The 23,735-nt window shown below is 45.2% G+C and overlaps 1 protein-coding gene across 2 annotated transcripts in view; it reads right to left on the bottom strand.

Annotated features, from left to right (window-relative positions):
• RASSF4 (Ras association domain family member 4) overlaps positions 1 to 23,735 on the bottom strand; it is a 166,567-nt gene that overhangs the window by 3,666 nt on the left and 139,166 nt on the right. For both annotated transcript variants that reach the window (XM_083146133.1, XM_083146134.1), the window contains exons 9-11: positions 23,325 to 23,376; positions 14,573 to 14,694; positions 8,755 to 8,852 (exon numbers count right to left, since the gene is read on the bottom strand). In XM_083146133.1, coding sequence (XP_083002259.1) covers positions 8,755 to 8,852; positions 14,573 to 14,694; positions 23,325 to 23,376 — 272 coding nt within the window. The remainder of the gene's footprint in view (positions 1 to 8,754; positions 8,853 to 14,572; positions 14,695 to 23,324; positions 23,377 to 23,735) is intronic.

Genomic DNA, 23,735 nt, shown 5'->3' with positions numbered 1-23,735 from the left:
CAAATGCATCATTGTGTAACCCTAGCAAGGATATTCTTAAAACCTGGACTGTAATGCCAGAGTTTTGGAAACGCTGAACTACGACACCCAACTTCTGATTGCAGTTAAGACCTGTCGCAAGGGGGTCGTGGCCTCATGAAGAGGAGCGCAGCCTAGCACAGCAACAAAGGTTTTCGTAATTTCTAGGGCGTGCCCAGTGTTCTCTTAGAACAGGGATGGGAAACCTTTGGCCTTCCAGCGGTTGTTGAACTACCCATCCCAGCATGCCCTACTACAGTTTTGCTATTTGGCCATTTTAAAACTGTTGCAGGGCAAGCTGGGATCTGAAGTTCAACAACAGCTGGAGGGTCGAAGGTTCCCCATCCCTGTCTTAGAAGCTGGGCAGCTCCTGGTATATACAATTATTATGTACCCATTTCTGTTTGTATGCCCATGTGTGTAACTCGCCAAAGCCATTCGTTGACAGGGTCTGGACATGCCCAAATACGTGCTTGCACATATGCAGAACCCCAAACATTGGAACGTGGCCGAATTAACCCCGTTCCGAGCGCTATGGAAAATTCAATACATTTAAAAAAAACTGATGTGACCGCAGTTAATAGGAGATGCTCCTCTGTGACTGCAGCCTAAAGAGGCATACACACAGGGCCATGGGAGCTTTCTGCTGAGCGATCTAGGTAAGCACTCATCAATCAGCACACAGCACCAGTGATGTGTACAGAGCGATGTATCACTGCCCGTGTTCTCAATAGTGAGAACATGGGCGATGACTAGATTGTGATTGCATGCAAAATCACCATGCATCACCGTGGCCATACAGACGGAGTGATCTGTGCTCCATTTCTAAGCGATCTAGTCTGGTCATTTAGAAATGGGGCTGAAATTGCCCCGTGTGTATGCCCTTAAGTCTAACCTTACTCAGGCTGCCTGCCACACAGCGGCTTGCGAGGTCAAGGAAACAACCCATCGAGGCGCAGTATTTGGCCTGGACACTCTGGGAAAACTGAGGCAGCATGCCCCCATGTCAGCAAACACCTCTGCCTGTCAATCACGCATATCCGTGCCCGTCAATCACGCATATAAATTGCGCTATGGATCGCATGATAAAACAATAGTAAATTAGGTCCTAAGGTCTCAGTTGAATTAACCACAATAAATACCACAGGTGAAACAGGGAGGTAGCCTGCGCACATTCCTCCCCAATTTTGTCTATCACAGAATTGTGGAAAAGAGGTGGGGCCTCAGGGACGTTACATTCCGATTGAGGGGGGAGCAGGACAAAGCACAGTGACCCCTATTTTCTTAATTTTGGCAGCATGCCCAGCACTCTCTGTGCAGGCCACTGTTCCACTCCCCGCACTGTTAGAGTGAGCACTGCTGCTTTGCAGAGCAGAGCTGTGGTGATCACAGGCTCCACAAACGGTGTCTCGCTCTCCGCCCCCCACCCTCCCTCCCCCTCCCTGACCATGGCACACTGTGGCGGGCGGGTGCGACAGTGGGACAGCGTCCAATAAACGGAGCTATTCCACTGTAATTGGATCATTTGGGAGGTATGTGGATCTATTCAAATTGTACTCCCTTTACACCGTTAGCCTTGATAATGCCCATTAAGGTGTCATGTTAATGAGCGTTAACACAGGTTAATTGGCACTATCATGCAGAATATGTGGAAAGGTACAGCATCACAGCATCCATAATAAACCCACTAGGTACCAGGGATTTTTCTTGAGCCATGGAGGCTTTTGAAAAAACAAAAAACCCTGATAACGTGATCCCGGGGCTATCTAATTAGCCCTAAGTAATCTAATATGGCTACTTGATTTCTGGCTTAAATATTGTTATAATGTCTCTCATACACCAAAAACAAGCTTCATGCCCAGAAATCCAATGTTAAGCAATCTAATCTTGTGGCTTTATGACAACATTATCTTCTGTCCTTTGACTCTTTGGTTGTTGCCAATGAGTGTGATCCGAGGAGAGGCCCTTCCTTCAGTTAAGCTTTACATTTGTATTTGTGCCAGTTGTTAGGTATCAGAGTATATTCTCTTGGCATGTGCTGCACAAACATCAGGCCTGTTGTTGCTTTACTACCCATGGCAATTAGGACTTGGAATAAATGCTCAGTGTAAAAAGTCCAATGGGGTTTATTCTAGTTCATTCTTTCTGACAAAATCCTTCTTAGATGGACAAAACCATGTGCACTGCAGGGGGGCAGATGTAACATGTGCAGAGAGAATTAGATTTGGGTGAGTTTTTTTGTTTATGTGCAGGGAAAATACTGACTGCATGATTTTACACTGCAATATAGATCTCACTTTGAAGAAAAACCCCACCCAAATCTAATTCTCTCTGCACAAGTTACATCTGCCCCACCTACAGTGCATATGGTTTTGTCCATCTAAGAAGGATTTTGTCAGAAAGAATGAACTAGAATAACCCCCAATGTCTGCATATTCCAGGGACAGGTGTCATCTTTCTGTTATATACTGTAGGTCATTTTCTGCATTCATTTTCTGTTAGCCTATTTGCTTTAACAGTAAACAACATGTGCAAAAGCACATTTAGGGCCTGATTCATGTAAATTCGCTGCTTAGCGAGCCATCTAACACTGCCCGCTGGGTGAGAACATCTCCGCCGCATTGCACATGGATGTTTAGCATAAACATCCATTCACACGGGAGCGAAATCATTCGACGATCTAATTCGGACTCTGAGAACAGGGTGGGCACTGACATCAGCTGCCCGCCGCCAGAAGCCATCAGCCCACCATTTTTCTGGAGACGTCCGCCCAGCGGCCCTGCACATGCATATATTCACTTATCCGCATGCGCAGAGCAAAAATACTGGTCCCAGGTTCAAATTAGCTGGAGACCGTTGAAACATGAATCAGGCCCTTAGTGCACTTATCCAGGTGCTGCTATTTTAAATATTGCATTTCTACACATGTTAAGGAACAAAGTTTTTGACTTTTCATGGCCAGGTTACGGTTTTACAGTGATATTGCTTATACTGATGATAACAGTAATTGCCAGTAGTACAGTATGATATTTGTATGTTTACTTTTAGTGGCTTTTTTTAAGGCAGAAGATATAATAAACACCTTTTTACAATTATTGGCAAAGGTAATTAATGCAACCATTGGTATTCACTGGGTTTTGTAACCAGTTAGGTCTTCAGAATATGAGGGCGCAGAAAGTATACCTAATACAAGTTCCTATACTTTATAAATGTCTTTTTACTGTGTGTGGGTAAAAGCCAAAAATATAGTAAATGCATTGAAAAAGCCAGAAACCATGTAAAATATACTAAAATGTAAATGTTAGTAAATGCACTGGAAACCCCGGAAATCATAGTACTGTGCATGTATTGAAAATTTGCCATAAAAAACATGAAAACATTGTAACAATATATGGTTTAGCTCTACCTGCATCAATGATTTTTATTATTGCCCAATGGTTATTGTTTTGTGTGTCAGCCCAGGCTAGCAGCAGTACGCAGCAGTACGCACCTTTTCTACAGGCAGGCAGCATCATTAATACAGCTCTTCAATACCCCTTTCACACTGCAGCTCTTAACCGGTATATTGCCGATTTTTTTAGCCTTTTAAAACGGTTAGAGCTGCAGTGTGAAAGCACCAGTCTGCATTTACCGGTTACAAATAACCGGTATTTGCAAACGGGTAAAAAGCAGAGTCCTACACAGTTCAGAGCCGTTTTTTATGCAGTGTGAACGGCTTTGAACCGGTATATAGGACCAGCAGTAGCTATGAGAGCACAGTGCCTATGTAATTAGCCGCTCATTACATATCTGCATATGTAATGAGCCACTCATTACATATGCAGATATGTAATGAGCGGCTCATTGCTACGTACTGCACTCATTATTACATATGTGCAAATGTAATCATTACATATGCATTACGCTGTCTTATAGCCACTGTCTGTCCTGCTTTCAGACTGCAAACCTGCTTGAGACCTGCTTGAGACCCGGTATTTATGTGCAGTGTGAAAGGGTTTTAAAACGGTAATATACCATTTTAAATACCGTTTTAAAATACCGGGTCTCAAACGTTTAGGCAATGGGGGGGAGCCTGGAGGGAGTGCTCTGACTCCTGCCCCGCCTGGCTTATAGTCGATATTGTGAGCCCCGACAGGGTGCGCAGGAGTCAGAACACGAAGAAGACGGAGGGCGGGAAGCGGCGCAGGGGGCATTTCTGGTGCGAGCCACCTGTGCACCTTTGGCACCTGAAGCTCGAGCTCCGCCAGCTCCACCCTTGCTATGTCTCTGGATACAGAGCAGAGTACTGCTAGGGTCGCTAGCAGGCGCACCATGCATACCCTCCAACATGACCCTCTCCATTAGGTACAAAATGCTATGTTCCTGGACTTCCCTCTTACTTATATGATTGCTGTCACCTGTGGTGACACAATTCTTATAAATTAACTAGTTCAACACAAGTGACGACAATCATAAATTAAGAGGGAAGTCCAGGAACATAGCATTTTGTACCATAGTGCTGGCTTACCTCATCGTGGTGGGTGCCTGGATAGTCATTATCAACAGGGAGAGATGGCCACGGACTAATGGCCGGAAAACAGAAAGGGCCAGTGAGGACTAAGGAGATGCAAAGATAGTGGGCGGGGCTATGTGTCTACACTGACTGTCCACTCACTTGTTCTATGTGCATGGCCACAACTGTAGCCATCTGTAGCCATGTTCTGCAGCCATAAGGGATACTTTCATTAGGTCTACAATAACTAGGTCAATAAGCATTGGGTCGACATGGGTCTAGGTCAACATGGGTCTAGCCCACACAGGCTCCTTTCAACCCCACTATCACCAAACCATCAACATGTATTTTGGAACAATTTTCACTGCGCAATAGGGGCCTACAGAGGTTAAAGGAATCATAGTTACATTGTTACATAGTAGGTGAGGCGGAATAAAGACTTGCGTCCATCTAGTTCAACCTATGTTTATAGTAGCTTATCCCTTGTTGTACAGTATGTTATGATATTTTAAAGGCAGATTTTGTTACTTATTCGTACCCATGGATGTTTTAAACCAATAAATGTTTATCCAACCTTATTTTAAACATATTTATAGTGTCTGCCGACACCACTTCTCCAGGAAGAGAGTTCCAAAGTTTGACTGCTCTGACTGTAAAGAAATTTCTTCTTATAGATGAACAAAATCTTTTTTCTTCTAATCTAAACTCGTGCCCTCGCGTCCTAGATTCCTTTCTAGTAGAAAAAAGGGTGTTTGACAGTTCCTTATATTGGCCCCTAATATATTTATACAAGTTGAGCATATCCCCCCTTAAACGTATTTTCTCTAGTGTAAATAGTCCCAAATTGTTTAATCTTTCCTCATAGTTAAAATTCTCCATTCCCCTAATAAGCTTTGTTGCTCTTCTTTGGATTTTTTCTAATTCTATGATGTCCTTTTTATAGTGCGGGGCACAGAACTGCACTGCGTATTCGAGGTGCGGTCTAACCAATGATTTGTACAGAGGCATAATTACTTTTGGGTCCCTAGTTTCCATGCCCCTTTTAATACATGCGAGAATTTTGTTTGCCTTTTTTGTTGCTAGATTACATTGAGCACTACACCCCAGTTTGTTGTCTATTTGGACTCCTAGATCCTTTTCGAGTACTGATTTACCCAATTCATCCCCACTTTTATAACTCTTATAACTAGCACACTGGTTATGTCTCCCAAGGTGCATAACCTTGCATTTGTTCACATTGAACCTCATCTTCCACTTTTTTGCCCACTCATCTAGATTGTCAAGATCATTTTGAAGCGTGGTGACATCTTCTGATGATTTAATAACTCTGCTCAGTTTTGTATCGTCCGCAAAGATGGATACATTGCTGAGTAACCCCATCCCAATATCGTTAATAAAAATGTTAAATAAAATGGGCCCAAGAACCGAACCCTGTGGCACTCCACTTAGTACTGGTATCATATTAGATACGGCACTGTTCACGACCACTCTTTGTTCCCTATTACACAGCCAGTTGCCTACCCATCTACAGATATTTGCCCCTAATCCCATGTCCTCCATTTTATTTATCAACCTCTTGTGTGGTACTTTGTCGAAGGCTTTAGCAAAATCTAGGAAAATCACATCTACAGCGTTTCCATTATCAAGGTTTTTGCTAACCTCTTCATAGAAACCAAGTAGATTAGTTTGGCATGAACAATTTTTCACGAACCCATGCTGGTTATTATTGAGTAAACTAAATATTCCTGGATACCATCTCTTAAAAATCCTTAAAATAGTTTACCCACTATTGATGTTAAACTAACAGGTCTGTAATTAGCGGGATCCTCCTTTTTTCCTGTTTTGAATAATGGCACTACCTCTGCTATTCTCCAGTCTTTTGGTACCTTTCCTGCAAAGGATAAACCTGGACTCCTGTCGGGAATCTCCCTAGAGTGACACGGCACTGAAAATTCCCCATCAGGGGACCCCAAATTGGTGTACTGAAAACACCAAGTAAAAAGACACACCCTAGTTCATTCTTATAGTATTTAATTGGTAACAATAAAACACTGAAAATTTTACACCAACTCCTCACTTATCCACACACAAACACATTACAAATACCCTATCAACTCCCATCTTGAGTTCCCTCCCACCCAAATAGTAACGCATAGTACCTAAGAAGGGACTGGGGAAACCCTTAAGGCTGAAGCAGCACCTGATACACATACGAACACTAGAGTGAGCGCGGTATAATATCCCCTTTTTGACATGGGTCTAGGTCGACATGGCATTATGTTTTTTGAGCCTACATGTGTCGACAGGCGGTATATCATGCCCTACCATCACATTAGGGCGTGGCGGGATAATACAATAGTGTGCCAAGTGTAGCTAAGCACCATGCCCGAAGCATTCACGAGCGAAGCGTGCACTTCAAACTGTGTCCATATCGACTGTGTTGACATTCGGGTCAAGAAACAGTGAAAAACCTCACGTCGACCTAAACCCATGTTGACCTTGACCAACGTCGACCTAGTGGTGTCGACCTAGTTGTTGTAGACCCAACGATCCCAACCCAGCCATAGGTACCAGTCTATGGCCCAAAATATAAAAAAAATCTGGTAATGGTCCGGGGGGGCATCTGCCACCTTGTCCCCCAGCCCACCACTGTCTATAGTCTAACAAAATAAACTCAAAGCATGGGATTTAGGACTTACATGGGATGTGTTAGGGATGTGTTTGTTTAGTGCTGAATCTACAGTATATGCACTGCTTAGTTTTCTAATACTTTAGAAAGCACAAAGATTAATATACAGTACAGTAGATCTGGATATGGTATAACTCACCGACAGTCAGGATTCCATCATTTTATATGACAAATGGAATCCCACCTGTCAGGAGCCCAACAAGAGGAACCCTCTTGTGGACCACCATGAGGGAAAATAGCCTGTGCAAGTCAGAAACGACCGTCGGAATCCCAACTGTTGGTGAGTCATGGGGTACCAGTAGATCTAGCTTCTATACTCCAGCAGTGCAGGATGCTGTGAATGAGCGGGAAAACTGCTGTGGGCTTTGTTGTGTCTACATAGTTCCTGTTGACATAGAGTATAGACCAGTCGTATGCATCTCATTCACTGTAATGCAGAAGAGGAAACTATCATGATGTGCAGTCCTGGATCTGGACCTTCTAGTTGCTGCTTGCCTTGACTTCAGAGGGAGCTAACTTACCTTAGGGTTGCCATTCCGGGAGGGTCCTGGAAATCGGGTCACCCTCCCAGCCCTGTGGAAAGGTGGGCAACCCTCCCGGAAAGCTGTGAGGCTCCCATGAAGGGGCTATATGGGTCAATTGACACGATTGTGCCATTTTAGCCCCGCTCACCGCAGTGCAATACCTGAAATAATGGCTTTGCATGGCGGGGTGAGGCTAAAATGATGCATTTGCTCTGAGCATTCCCCCAAGCATTTGCTCTGACCATGCTCCCCTCCTGTGGCTCCACCCCCCACCCTGCCCCTATTCACTCCCGGCAGTGGCCCTGTCCCCTGCCTTACTGAGCTGGCCGCCCTCTCCCAGAGAGGGCAGCCAGAAAGTAGGCAAGTATGATTTACCTCAGATGCTGGCATTTATTATAAGTGCAGGGCTTATGGATGCCTGTGTTTACACACACACACACACACACACACACACACACACACACACACACAAGCCTCATTTCCATACAATGCACAAGCCACAGCCTATTAAGCTAGTGAGATTGAAAAGCTATCCACTCGTCTAGTAAAACCAGCCAATGAATGGCGGCCGGTGATCAACACTCACTGCTCATCATGGTGGGCGTACACACTGGGCAGTTCTGAGATGAAAGTAGCTCAGAACACCAAATTGAGCTGCTTTCAGCTCAAAATCACCTAGTGTGTATGGGCGATTAGACTTGTCTATCGGCCAAATAATATTTATCCAGACATCACAACATTTAAATACTGTATACCCGCCCAATTGTGGTCATTGTTACTGGTTCCTGTGGCCAGCAAATGGGTTGGTTGGCTAGTTGTCTGTACGCACATACAGATATATCTGCGTCTGCCATGTTGCAGGACAGATACAACATGTCTGTGACTGATACCATTCACTGACATTGCATGAAAATACTAAACAATATATTGTTTGTCGGCTGTATGAGCAATATATCATATAATGTGTAACAAGCCTTAGAAACATATGTAAAAGCAGTGGTGGCGAGCCAAGTCAATCTAGTAAATCTTACCTTTCAGTCAGTTTGTAAATTTCTCTGTCTTCTTCTTCCTTCAGTTTCTCTATAAAGCTATCCAGCACAGGCATCTCAAACTTTATGTACTGGGCAACCTAGACAAAAGATGGGTGAGCTGCATGAAGTCCATAGTTAATGTGATACATGTCAACAATAGTAGCTTCAACAGAGCTTAGGAAACAATGCTTAGGGCAGGCATGTCCAAAGTCCGGCCCGGGGTCCAATTGCGGCCCGTGCTGTCACATCAAGTGGCCCACAGCCTGAAGCCTGAAGCAGGCAGAGCATCAGATGCGGGACGCACAGCACAGGACACTAAAGGTGGGGGCCCAGAGAGCGCGGGTCCCCACCTTTAGTGCTGCAGTGAGGAGGTGCCAGTCACCACAGTTAGATGTGTTTGGCGTCTTTTGGGTGAGTATGCGTCCAACCCCTGCTGCTACAATCGTAGATCACCCTCCTCCACAATCACAGTGACAGCAGTGTGCGGGGAGGGAGGACAGCAAGGGGGAAGCTTGCTCCCGTAACATATAGAGCGGAGGAGGGCGGCAGCGGGAGCCCAAGCATCTGTCTCCTGTCCTAGCAGTGCCTGCTTTGCCTCTCCATCCTCTGACTCAAACAAGGGGCTGGGTAACACACAGAGAAGAGAGGGGGCAGGCAGGGAGACATACAGTCAATGGGGACAGAGTGGGAGACATACAGTGCAGGAGGGGCAGGCTGCCGGACAGAGTTAATGGAGGCATAGTGGGGGACATACAGTAAATGGTAGTCATACAGTAAAGGAGTAGCAGGCTTGGGGACATACAGTGCATGGAGGCAGTAATGGACATTCAGAGAAGTGGGGCAGGCTGAGGAACAGAGTGGGTGCAGAGTGGGGGACATGCGGTGAATGGGGGCAGGCTGGAGGAAATACAGAGAAGGGGGGGCAGGCTGGGGAATATATAGTGAAGGGGAAGGCTGGGGGGCAGAGTGGGGGACCATTCTGATGTGATTAATGGTTCAAAGAATGTCAGGCTGAATGATCGGCCCCCACACATTTTCACCTCACCAAATCTGCGTCCTTGTCCCCCCCTGGCTTAGGGTGTACCTCCCATGTTCATATATGAAGTCTGTATTCCCATGGCTCTGTCGCGTGCGTTACGGAAAATGGGCGCGACCTCGGAAATGGAGGCATGGGTTTGTGGGAATGCGAGCCACGCCCCCTGCTTCCATCACTATGGGGACATGCCCAGTGCTCGGTGAGCTGCTGGCATGTCCCCTATCCTTCTGTCTGCAGTGATTAGACGCTGTGTGAGTGACTGGGACAGGGCTGCCAACAGAAATTGTTCCCTTTCTCGAACACTTGTAATGCCTAGTGAGACCTGTGTCTGCAGCACTGGCCGCATTACTCAACCTCTATGTTGCTTCAAGGAAAACGGGAACTCTGTTTATGACCATTTCTACTATATAAACTCCAGTCCTGGGCCCCCTTTCTATCTGGGCCCAGGCCTGGAGTCAAAATTTAATTGATGTTGAATGCATTCGAACCCGATGTGCTGTGTAGGCTAGACTATATAGTACAGATCTACATACCTCCCAACTTTTGAAGTTAGGAGGTCGGGACGTTCGCGCGGCGAAGCCGCGTGCGCTCCCGAAAAGGGGCGTGGCCTTGAGAAAAGGGGGCGTGGCCTCACGGGGTGACGCAAAATCCGGCCACGCCCCGTTTTTGCCGCTCGTCGTAATATAACTTCAGCCTCGTCGCTTCTTAGGAGGCACTGGCAATTCCCCCCCACCACACACACACCAACCAAACCCCCCGCCCGCCCGTCTGTCCGTACTTACCGCTCGCTGGCTCTGCAGGACTTCATGCTCCACTTAGACGCGCAGAGATGGCAGCTGCTGGATAGGAAGAGGACGTCACTGTGACCGCCCAGCAGCTTGCGCACATACGCTGGAGGCACAGTGACGTCCTAGAGAGCGTGGGGGCGTGGTTTATATCTCCCAACCGTCTCGGGAAACCGGGACTGCGGTAAGCAGTACCGGGACGACGGGACATCGGCCGTAAATCGTGAATGTCCCGCCGAATCCGGGACGGCTGGGAGGTATGCAGATCTATACTATTTAGTCTAAATCGAATGTGCACACGGCACCGTGCAATTCTATCAGCATCGAATCGGGATTGAATAGAAAGTACTTTGTGCCATGTGTATACCCATTTAGCCCTCAGGGTGGGACATGGGACAGTCACAGGAAATATAGTGACTGGTTTGCAAAAATTGGGACAGTTAGGAGGTATGGCTCAGGGTGAGTGTGTGCTTCTATATATTCCCCTTTGTAGAGAATAAGGGGCCATTAGGACTACGTTTGTGTGTGTGTGCAGACTGACACTGGAAGGCGGAAAATTAATCTCAGTATATAAAAATCCCAAATGTACCCCAAGGAGTAGCAGATACAGTAGCTCAAGTGCAGGGAATTGTCAAAATGTTTATTTTCTCCTAATTCAAATTATCAGGATGTGTGAAAATAGATTACTAGAACAGTTTTGCTTTATTTGAGAACTAAAATTAAATACTGTATAATGGATTTTTTGGCCTTAGCAAACCACTTTTTTCCCCAGTGTACTATTTACAAAATGGTAAAAAAAACTTGCAAAGTGACCAGTAGATGGCACACAGGCGTGATTTCCAGTAATGTTCTCATATTAAATATTCTCTATCATTTTGTTTTTATAGTAACAATGGCAGAGCTTGTACAAATAATACATTTGATTTTTACAGTTGTCAGTTACAGTTAACAATTGTCCTTGCCCTTGTGAAGTTTCTAGATAGATTTGTGTTCATACAATACCCTGTATTGTTGTAATGGTAGGGAATATAGATTGTAAGCTCCCCTGGGGCAGGGACTGATGTGAATGTTCTAATATTCTCTGTAAAGCGCTGCGGAATATGTGTGCGCTATATAAGAAACTTGGGTACTTATGTAGTATCTGGGCGTCCGATTTAGAAATCAGATCGGATCGCATCGCATCGCATGCGACCAAATCGTATGCGATGCGATGGTCAAGATTTTTCCATAGGATTCAATGTTAAAATGGTCTGAGTTCATTTTAACATAGAATTCAATGGGAAAAAGGGGTCCTTTTCCTTTCCCCACTATCCAAGTGGGCACGGAGTTGGATATAAACCTGTGGCGAGCGTAGCGAGCCACCGAGCCCGAAGCGTGGCGAGCGTAGCGAGCCCCGCGAGGGGACACAGAATACTTTTTAAGAAATATGCGTCCCCTCGCGGGGCTCGCTTCGCTCGCCACGCTTCGGGCTCGGTGGCTCGCTGCGCTCGCCACGCTATATAAAGTCAACTCTATGCCCACTTGGATAGTGGGGAAATGAACAGGACCTTCTTAACATTGAATCCTATGCAAAATCGCATCGAATCGAATCGCATCGCATCGCATCTGATTGTATGCCTTAAGGTAAGGCATACAATCACAAAATCGGACGCCCAGATACTACATAAGTACCGAAACTTTTAATAAATAAATAATCTGTGCCATATGTACGGCACTGCAAACCACTTTTGGCATCTTATAAATAAAATGTAACAATAATATTAATAATAATAAGTCTAGGGTCAAAAAACATTAATTGCTTGTTGTTGTTTCAGCAGAAAATGCGCTCTAATTAAAAAGACTTCTTTCAGCTTTGGATGGTTATACTTCTGTATGTAACTAGGGGGGAAATCTAATTACCCACAGTCATTTACGGCAGGTAATTGCTTCATTGGAGCTATTCATTTTTGGGGATTTTGTTTCACCAGAAGAATCTAAATCCCCGAAAGCGGGGATTTAGCTTTTGCTCTTCTGCTCCACAGGAGGTTTCTGTCCTCCCTGAGCTCGCCTTAGGACACCTGCGTTACGGATTGACAGGTGTACCGCCCCAGTCAAACTCCCCACCTGCCACTGTTCCAGGAGTGCAAATCCCCACCAGCCACTGTCCCAGGAGGCAGAAGAATCTAAATCCCTGAAAGTGGCCCCATTTGCTGTGGTCAGTGAAAACACTCAGATCACCCATTGAAAAATAAAAAAAATTCACAAAAACACACAGGTTCAGTAAAATCGAAGTGAATAGCCTGTAAAAATAAAATATTGCTAAACCATTGGGAAAGGTTACGAAAAACTGACATTTTTCACACCCAGCGTTTTATTGTGTCTAGTGAAACATTTGTCCATTGTGCAAAAATAGCAGTAAATTGGTCAAAGACATAACATATAGTACTGCAGTTAGTAATATCATAAGGCACTACTAATATAACATAATTAATGTCCTCATACAGAAAAGAAAAGCCAGGCAACTCCGTTAAAGTCTTCTCTTGTGACCAGTCCCTACACTTACTCACAAAAGCCTGACAATGGCTTACAAATGTATTGCAATCTTTAAACATGGATATCCTGTAAATGTATATTTACATTATACCGCATCTAGTGCCAGAAGACTATAGTGCCAGACAGTGGAGTAAGTTTGTCCCAGTTGCCCGGAGGCAAGATATGTATCACCCCACCACTCACACACACAACCTGAAATATCTATTTATCTATCTACAGTGAGAACACATATATTTTAGAACTCCACAGAAGTGATATCAGTGGCTTTCAATTAACTAATTTAAACTCGCAGGGGAGGAGAGGTGCCCCCTTGGGACCAGGAGCCCGGCGGCAGATGACTCCATTGCCTCCCAGAGTTCTGCCTCTGGTGCCAGAAGCTTTCAATTATGTTTCTGTACTTCTATTTAACCCTTTGAGTGCCAAAGTTGCCTTGGGAGAACCTCAAAATATCTGCTAAAAAATGCCAGCATCACTCACAGTAACTGTCAATTTTTTGGGTGCAATATTTAACTTAACTTCAATGAATTGACTTGGCTGTATTTGTATTTACAGTATGAGAGAAAGAAGGGGAGAGGGTATGCGGGAAAGGGATTGTCAAGAATGTACAGTTTATGCTAAAAATTGCAAAATGGGGTCTCAGAAACCCAAAGGCGATATATATATAGCAACAAATTGATTACTATAATGAAAACTACTGAGGAGAAAAGGGTTTTAGGAGTCACTATTTCAGATGACTTAAAGGCAGGGAAGCAATGCTACAAAGCAATGAGTCAGAGGTTTTGCTGCACACAGAGTGGAATCAATAGCAGGATAATAGTAATAATGCCACTGTATAGGTCATTGGTACGGCTTAATCTGGCATACGGTCTCCAGAAGGATATAAATACATTAGAGACAATACAAAGAAGCTGATTGGCGCATGCTTCTGTCAAACTCACACCTTGTAATAATAGTCGCATTACAAGGTGGGAGTTTTACTTGCAAAAAGACTGGCTAGGACTAGCCGTTGTAATAGCCTTGAGCTGTTCAACTCGCAGGATATGACATAGTTGTGGTACAAACTCGCACCATACTCGCACCCTATTAAATGCTGGACTACAGATGGAGATTACCTTGCCCATAATAGAAACATTGCTGTGTCAATCATGCACACACTTCCACTCTGGCACTAAGCTTCATCAAAGTGATCAAGCAGTTTGTCACAGAAAACCTGAAACCTATTGCACTTTGTGTCTATGACAGTTTTTGTAGTTCCCCTGCCCGCACCATGCACACATAGTTAAGCAAAACAATAAGTTCCCCCCCAAAAAGTACATCATAATATGGAATAGAAATAGTAGTATAACATTAAAATACTCGCTTACTTAAATGAAGTGATGATATAACATAAATCACAAAGCATGGCAGCTTGTAATATAATACATGGAAATATGCAAGCAAACAATATGGATGTCCGCGGTCTTACATCATGTGACACTTCCTCTCCAAGATCAGTCTCCATTAGGAATAGTCTTGCAATCCTCTCACAGGGGCTATGCAGTATCCTACAGATTAGTGGAAATTCTGAGTCCCCTAATTTGGTTCTTTCTATAACAATAAAGGGAAAAAAACATGTCAGTTAATGTCAGTCACATTCCCACAGGACACTTGTGTTTCTGAAATACCTACTGATATTCAAGTAAAGGGCCATGGATAGCAATCCAGGCTTATGATGCAGCTGCTTCCAGGGCAGTCGAGAGGTATGCCATGACCTGGTAAAATGTTGGGGGCCTAATTATGGGAGTATGGCCACCTCCCACAATTAGGCCACGCTTCCTGGCCAAGCTTCCTGCTGCTCACATACTGTAGAGGTTGTGTTACTGCTGTACTGCTGCCTGGTAGGGAAAGAGGGGGAAGTGGTAGGACCAGGGGCCCCGCCGGGCCCCTCCAGCAAGCCCGGGCGATTAGCACCCGCTCCCCCCCTCCTCTCGGCTACACTGGCTGCTTCATATGGGTTTCTAGCTGGGTTGCCTACCCTCCCGAATTGGCCGCGAGGGTCCTGGAAAGCGGGCCCCCCTCCCAGCTGAAATGTGTGCAATTCTCCTCGGCGCATTGTTAAATGATCAAGATTTGCGACTTTTTAGGATTAGGGGCGGGCTAAATATGCAAATAGCATCATGAGGTCTACTGACAGTCTCCTCTCTGGGCTTCTCCCCGAGGGCAAACTTTGAAAGTAGGCAGGTACAATATGGTACCTAGACTGTGAGGACAACCTCTGCTAAAGCCAAACTACTTGTGAAGCATACGGAGCACGTCCTTACTGACAGCTCAGGGTGGAGGCTCAGCTTTGGGAAAAAAAAAGTGTTGTGTGTGTATCTAGGGGACATGACTGGGCAGGACAAGAGGAAATTATTTATCCACACATTGGGACTGATTCAGATGCAATTTCAAAGCGACTATTGTAGGCAGCAGAGGTGTGACTTTGGGTGGCAATGGAGTCAACTGCGCCAGGCTCCTGCACCCAAGGGGGCACCTCTCCTCCCAGCCTGACTCCCCCTCCTAGCAGGGCAATAAACTTCACTGTCTTTATTCTAAATATCATTTTTGCAAGTATTGCACCCTATACTAGAACCCATGACCTGTAGGTTTCTATCTACAGGACGTTACTACACTACATAGCTCTGCCTAATAGTAATGGTTTGGAACTAAAACTAACAATTCTACATAGTCAGGGCCATTTGCTCTTGCACAGTAACGGGCCATACATACGGGGCAATTTCAGCCCCATTTCTAAGCAATTTGTCTAGATTGCTTATTTTCTAAATTGTTCTTTTGCAAAGATGGTAATGATATATCAGCAATTATATGCTGCCAGATGAAAATGAAGAGACAGAAGTGGGCGCCCCTAAGCTCAGGTAAGCTTCTGCTCATATAATCACAATTGCATACAGCAACGGCAAACACAAGAGGAACAACCACAACTGAATCAGGACAGTGTCACTTCCTTGTTGAGGTCTCATCCATCCACACCTAATCACCAGCCAGGAGAAGAACCTGCCGAGGACATTTGTGCTCCCTTACTGATACCTGTCCAGTTTGCTCACTGTATTGCCTGAGCAGTGCTTAAAGTGGTCCAAGGGAGGTGGTGGAACTCACCCCTCTAGACCCACCCTTGTGGGCCACACCCCTAGCACCTCCCACCTGGCAGAAGCCACGCCCATATCCACACCCCTTTGTCCTGGCCTAGGACAAAAATATATAGTCTTAGTAACACTGTACATGAAAATTACCAAAATAACCCCCCATGTGCACTGCAGGTGGGGCAGATGTAACATGTGCAGAGAGAGTTCTTTTAGTGGCTTGTGCTGGTCTGTAAACAGATCTATTACAGATTTAATATTTTATTTATAAGGCTCCACAAGTGTATCGTAGCGCAGTACAAAGGAACAGTACAGGGAGACAAGCTTAACATTACAGTCAGGGCAGGCGACAGGGTGTTGGGGGGGGGGGGGGGGGGGGGTTCAAGGGGGACACTTGTACGGGGCCCGACCACATTGATCAATGTACTGTGCTACTAGGGGCTGGTGTCCAATGAAGGACACTGGGTCTTTTAGTATAGGAGAGCTGTGAGTGAAATGTGTAGAGAAGAGGGCTTAGACAACAGGAGGGAAGAGGGCCCTGCTCTGAAGAGCTTACAATCTAGTAGGGGCAACAGACAGATTACATGAGGTGCTAGCAGGTGGCAGGATGTAAGCAGGCCAACGTGTGTGGCAGGGGTCAGGTCACAGTTTGGTGGCAGTGTGGACTTTGTCTTGCAAATTATTTTCTCTTAAAAAAATCTGATATCACCCAGTATCCCACACTGCCACAAAACTCTGACTTCAATACAGCTTACCCTTTGTCTGGGTGTGCATAGGCATTACACACCCAATATAGCTTTTAAAACACTAGCAGTTACCCACAAATAAATAAAATACACATCACCCATTTAAAAACACAATAAGGGCCTAAGGTTCACTCAGAATGAATCCCCATGAAAACGCTAGGCATTCCCATGTGTACGCAGGCCCTGACTTCTATATGCAAAGGCAGGAGAAATCATTTAATCGTCAATGATCATTAAATAATTTCCCCTGCTAGTGGATGCATGTGAGGGTATGTGTTCAGGGCAGTTTATAAGGCGCTCAGTAAGCTGTGGTGTTTGCAGCTCACAGAGACAACAGAGAGAGAGATAGGGTAGCCATCGACTATCGATGTTCCCAAGACGTGTGCGCATCCCATGCAGCCAGGTCGCCCGCAGCGGACCGTCCCATTGCTCTGCGCATGCGTGGGGAAGCACCCCTTGAATGATTTGGCACACTTAACAGCACCCTTGTAGTAAGAAAAAATATATATATATTTTTCTTTCAATTAAAAAATAAAAGAAAAGCCAGCTCCCCTGGACTGATACGGCACACATGGCGGTGCCCCTGGACTGATACGGCATACATGGAGCATCCCTGGAATTATATAGCACACCTAGCAGCACCCCTGAAATTATATAGCACACATTGCAGCACCCTTGAAATTGTACAACACACATGGCAGCACCCCTTAAATGATATGTAGTGTTTATTCTAGCACCCGCCATATTTGAAAACCCATGCAGTTCCTCTTCCCTGTCTGGGGTGTCGCTGTCTGCTGTGGTGTTTCTAGCACAGGACAGGTTTGCATATCAGTGCTGATATACAGACCACACTGTGCTAGAAGCACTACAGCAAACAGCAACACCCCAGGCAGGTAAGAGGAACTGCATGGGTTTTCAAATATGGCGGGTGCTAGATTGAACACTAGATAAGGCACACTTAACAGCAAACTTGCAGTAAGAAAAAAATAAAATGATTTTAATAAAAAATAAAAAGCCAGCTGCCCTGGACTGAGAAGACACATATGGCGGCACTCCTGGACTGATAAGGCACGCATGGTGGAACCCCTGTATTGATAAGGCACACATGGCGGCACCCCTGGATTGATAAGGCACACATGGTGGAACCCCTGTATTGATAAGGCACACATGGCAGCACCCCTGGATTGATAAGGCACACATGGCGGCACCCCTGGATTGATAAGGCACACATGGCGGCACCCCTGGATTGATAATTAAAAAATTGGACAAAAAATGACAAGTTTTAGACTAGTCCCCCAGCCCAGCCCCTGGCACCAATGACACAACATTATACAACATACTGCTGCTCCCCCAGGCCCCACATCATTGAGATAACAGCTGCAGTGCAGTCAGTAGTACACTAACTCACCAACAAAATGGTAATGGTCACAGAGCCTGAGGCTGGAGCAGGAGGTGGAGGAGAAGCAGACTGAGTGCGCAGTAAAATGGAAAATGGCGCCAGAGAAAAGGCCCGCCAACGCCAACCCCCCCCCTCCTCCCTCCCTAACTCAATCCCTCCGCGTCCCCCACCCACCTCCCCACAGAAGCACAGACTTACTTGGGGACCCCAAGTTAGGGTAATAGTTGTCTGATTCCTGACTGGGCTCCTGGCGGGGGCTACTGCAATTAGCGTCCAGCGGAGGCAGCGTGTGGTAAGCTGGAGGCTGCACAGCGTCCGCTCTAGCTTGCTGCCGGTCTGTGTCTTTCTGAGTGACAGCCTGCGCATAAGCACAGGTCCCTCCTCTGTCCCCTTGCTGGCCAATCCCAACAGCAGGAGGGGGAGGCAGTCAGGTTAGTCCCCGCCCGGCGCTGTGTACCGCTCGGCGCTCATAGTCACAGCCGCCTGTCACTCAATAGAGTCTCTATTGTGACAGGCGGCTGTGACTGAGCGCCAAGCGGGGCACATAGACACTCAGTCTTACGGCAGCCGCAGCACCCACATCGGCGTGTCCCCGCATTGAGATCCATATGGATTCTCGGCAGGGCAGGGCGGCAGCAGCAGCAGGCTGGCTGAAGGAGGCGGAACTGAGTTCCGGCTTCAATTTGAACTGCCGGAACTCGGTTCCGGTGCGTTCCGGCCCACTTTAACCCCTGTGCCTGAGGCAACATTATACCTACGAAAAAAGTTGTTAGGAGTGAAGAGAGATCCGCAATGGCTGCAGATTTTTTTCGGCCAACTATGGGCCTAATTCAGCTTTGTTAGTAAAGTCAAAAACATAATGCACTGCAGATGGGGAGAAGTAATGTGAAGAAAGATTAGATTTGGTCGGGGTGTGTTCAAACTGAATCTAAAATGCAGTGTAAAAATAAATCTGTTTAATATCTGTAGGCTACATGCAAAAGCAGCCAGTATTTACCCTGCACAGAGACCATATAAATGCATTTGCTCCCCTTGCATAGCAAAAGAGTGTGTTCCAGACACAAAGGGGCGCATTTATCATCATTAATGTGCGATGCCGGCGTGGTGACATCGCCGGCCATCGCATTGCGTTTCCTTGTAATACCACCTGGATTTATCATCTGCCGGGCGCAGGGACAGGGCTCCGAAAGGAGCCTGTCCCTGCGAAGCCCTGACCCGGAAGCCGGGGGGTCTGCGCATGCGCGGTTATGCGCTGACTCCCACCGACCCCTGTGACCGCACTGCCCCGCTCGGCAGTGTGATGTGTAGCCATAGGCTACAATGGGCTATCGCCATATCAGAATGGCGATAGCCCAGGGATGCGAAGCCGGGCTGCCCAATGTTGATACATCGGGCAGCTTCGCATCCCCCATAGAATCCTATGGGGGATGCGGCCGGTGGCGGTGCAGGGGGGATCACAGCAGGGATCGGAGATTCCTGCTGCGGTCCTCCTTTGATACATTTGGGGGATACATAATATTTGCGGCTAACCCCTGAAAACTGGTGTTTTCTGGGATTTAGCCGCAAATATGGTTTGATAAATGGGCCCCAAAATGACTTGCTTTTTCACTTTACTGAATCTGGCCCTATGTCTTTTATCCAGCAGGTAGCATGTACATGGACAACACAATGGCACAGGCAGTAAGCAGGCTTGATCTGAGCCTTGAGAGGACCATGTAAAACATGACTCATCACATGGACAGGGATTACCAGGAAAACTGACCTTTTCTGTAATTGGGGCATCACTATGCCAATCTACATGTAATAGAAGAGCAAATCAGAGGCCTCAACAACATAATGGAGCCGACACACGTACCGATGCCGGCGGTGCGACGCTATGCGATGGGGTGCGCGCTCCCGCGGCACCTCCTCGCACAGTACAAAAAGTATGTGCTGTACATACTTTTTGTACTAGCTTTTTCTAGCACAGCATCGCATCGCATGCACATCGCATGCACAAGGCATACGATGCGATGCTATGTGTGCTAGTTAAGCCCACAACGCACGCCGGGAACGGTGCGTGTGTGGGCACCTTAATGGTCATATATCTGAGAAACACTTTTGCTCAATTAACATTGTTTGGTAAAAATGACTTTCAAGTCCACCGGGTAAATTTACTAAAACTTCTAAAAGTGGGGATGCTGCCCAAAGCAACCAATCAGATTCTGTCTATCATTTTCTAGTTTGTAATAGAGAAATGATAGCTAGAATATTGGTTGCTATTGGAAACAACCACACTTTTTTCACTTTTACATCAGTTCGCTACCATATGACTAGCAGTGGTGTCAAACTCACAGAGCCGGCCTTAGGCATAGGCAAACTAGGCAATTGCCTCGGGCATTTGGAATGCCTAGGGGCATCAGCAGCTTCTGCTGATTAAAATGATATGCAGCATGCCTATATTCTGTGTGTGAGTGAGGCTGTATCTGCATATGAAATAGTGTATTCATGGAAATCATTGTAACAAAGCATTCCGTATGCAGGTACAGCCATAGTCGCACACAGAATATATTCATGCCACATATCATTTTAATCATCGGAAGCTCCTTGTGTGTCTTGGTCACATAACAATACAAATAAGACAAATTTTCAGCAACAAAAGGCACCAAACTTTAGCAGAACTGGCCAGGAGCTGCATGGCCTATTGAGTCAAGATGTATGAGTAAACATATGTATCCAAGCAGAGGCAGAGGTCACAGTGTTAGCAGCTGTGCGAGTGCTGTCTGCGGGTGGGTTGGTTGTGCAATAGTGTTCGGCATACTGTATGTGTAAGGGGCATTCTGTGTGTCATGTGTATAAGGGCATTAATAATGTGCAACATGTGTAATGGGCATTATGTGTGTTATTATGTGTATGAAGGGCATTAATAAAGGTTGGCATAATGTGTAAGGGGCATTATGGTTATAAGGACATTAATAATGTGTGTCGTGTAAGGGGCATTACTGTGTGGTATTATCAGGGGTGCCGAGAGAAAGGGGTAGGGGGTACAAATTACCCAGGCCAAAGTCTGATGGAAGGGCCCCCTACCCTTAAGTGATAGCAGCTGCAGCTCTCTCCTCTGCCCAGCACACACTGCTTTGTGCTGGGTTGCAGTGTGGCCATGGTGCTTAAAATACAATATTTTCTCAGGATTTTTTTCTAAGGGTATAATGTGAATAATGTGAGTAGTAATGTATATAAGGTAAAGTGATACTACTGTGTGATGTAACGTGAATAAGGGACACCATCGCATGATATAATGTGAATAAAGTTGCACTACTGTGTGACATAATGTGAATTGGGGGTACTATTGTGTGGCCATGTCCCTTCCCAGCAAGAACACACCCCTGTTTGGGCTGCGCACCGAATGTGTGCACTGTTTCTATTTAAAATATTGCGGGTAGGAGCACCAAAATGATGACTGCTATGATGAGGGTTGATGGTGCTGGGAAAGGAGGGCAAGGTCAGAGGCGGAACTAGTTGCAGTGCTAGGGGGCACCAGCCAAAATCTTGCCTAGGGCGTCATTTAGGCTAGGGCCGGCTCTGCAAACTCATGGCCCTCCAGTTGATGTGGAACTACACATCTCAGCATACCCTGCCACAGGTTTATATATGGATTGCTAAAACTGTGGCAGGGCATGCTGGGATGTGTAGTTCCACATCAGCTGGAGGGCCATGAGTTTGACACCACTTATCTAGCGCATACACCCTTGATGGCTAACCTTGACACTCCAGCGTTTGTTGAACTACATATCCCAGCATGCGCTGCATCAGATTTAGCATGGCCAAATAGCAAAACTGAAGCCGAGAATGTGTAGTTCAACAACAGCTGGAGTGTCAAGGTTAGCCATCAAGGGCATACACACTAAACGATAACGGCACCCGGATCCCCACTGAACATGCGTTGGTGATGGTAAAAATGTGACTGTGGGCGGTATTTAATGTTCTCCGTTAAATGTGTTTTTATCGAAATTATTAATTTTTTCGCTTTTTTTCTGTCATCGATAATTTTCACCTATTTAAAGTGGGTTTTAGTGGGTCTATACGTTATCGCTTTTTTTTTTATCTTAGGTTGGTTTCGCTTATTTTTCTCTGATATTTTCGATTCAATAAAGTGTTTTTTACCATTTATCGCACTGGAACGGGCCATTTATCGCACTGGAACGGGCCTTAAAACGTATCACCTACTGTATACGATGTTTTCTTCACGCTGACTTTTACGCGGTTGTCCGTGTATTTATCGCCACTTCTTATCGATTTTTTTCCCATGCGTTATGAAAGGCAAATAAATAACTTGCACAGTTTCAGCTATTAAAAGTAATTCATTAATTGCTTATTTTTTACCAAATAATTTAAATACTTTTTTATACTTAACACACACATTATTTATATAAATAAATATATATATATATATATATATATATATATATATATTTTTTTTTTAAGATAATTTATTTCTACATTATCTTGTACCCATGATGCTTTGTTGCATCATGTGATTATTTTTTTTTTTACCCATGATTCATCTCTCTCACAAATAAATCACTCCTACTCTGAGACTTCAGGGAGATAACAGCTTTGGCAGTCTGCTGGTATTGGAATAGATTTTTCACATCAGCTACGCACGTGTCTAAAATGACACCAAACCCCGCGCAGCATGCCCATATACAGTATGTTTTATCGATGGTGGGAAAGCGATAAGGAAACTCCCACTGTTCACTTCATAGGTCTTTTTTACGCAATGCGAAACAAACGAAAAGGGACACCATACGAAACTGTAACGGAGAACATTGAATATCGCCCTGTATGTTCAGACGACAGCGGTGGCCGCGGGAAAGCTCATTGTTAACGATATAGTGCGGACACAGTAGACAATATATAATTTCAAAATATTGCATAGTGTATAAGCACCTTAATATAATTAAAGTCTCTTACCTCCTGTCTCATGAAGCAGATATAATCCAAACTCTGATGGACTGTTCTCAACCTATATTAAAAATAAAAATGAAAACACTTATTTTATAAAACACATATTTACATTTTAGATCACCTCTGGATAACTTCTGGTTTTCACTGTTTCAAATACATGAAAAATAATATGGCTGCTGGCACTATTTTTAATTGGTTATTATAACTATTAGGGTCAGGTTCTAATTACACTATTATAAAGATTGCTCATTGCAGAATGTTAACCCTTGATGATCCTCCTCCTACTCTTCCTCACAAGTATTTTGGGGAGAAGTTCATTAATGTCTCATTTAGATTTGCGCGAAAAACAGAGGAAAATTTTGTACACAATGAGAATGTTTAAACCAATGATAAGAGCACTGAGAATGGGATGAGCAG

The sequence above is a fragment of the Crinia signifera genome, chromosome 6 (genome assembly GCF_055691185.1).
Source record: "Crinia signifera chromosome 6, ASM5569118v1, whole genome shotgun sequence".
Lineage (NCBI taxonomy): Eukaryota > Metazoa > Chordata > Amphibia > Anura > Myobatrachidae > Crinia > Crinia signifera.
The sequence above is the reverse complement of the archived record's forward strand: the minus strand, read 5'-3'. Positions and strand labels throughout refer to the sequence as shown.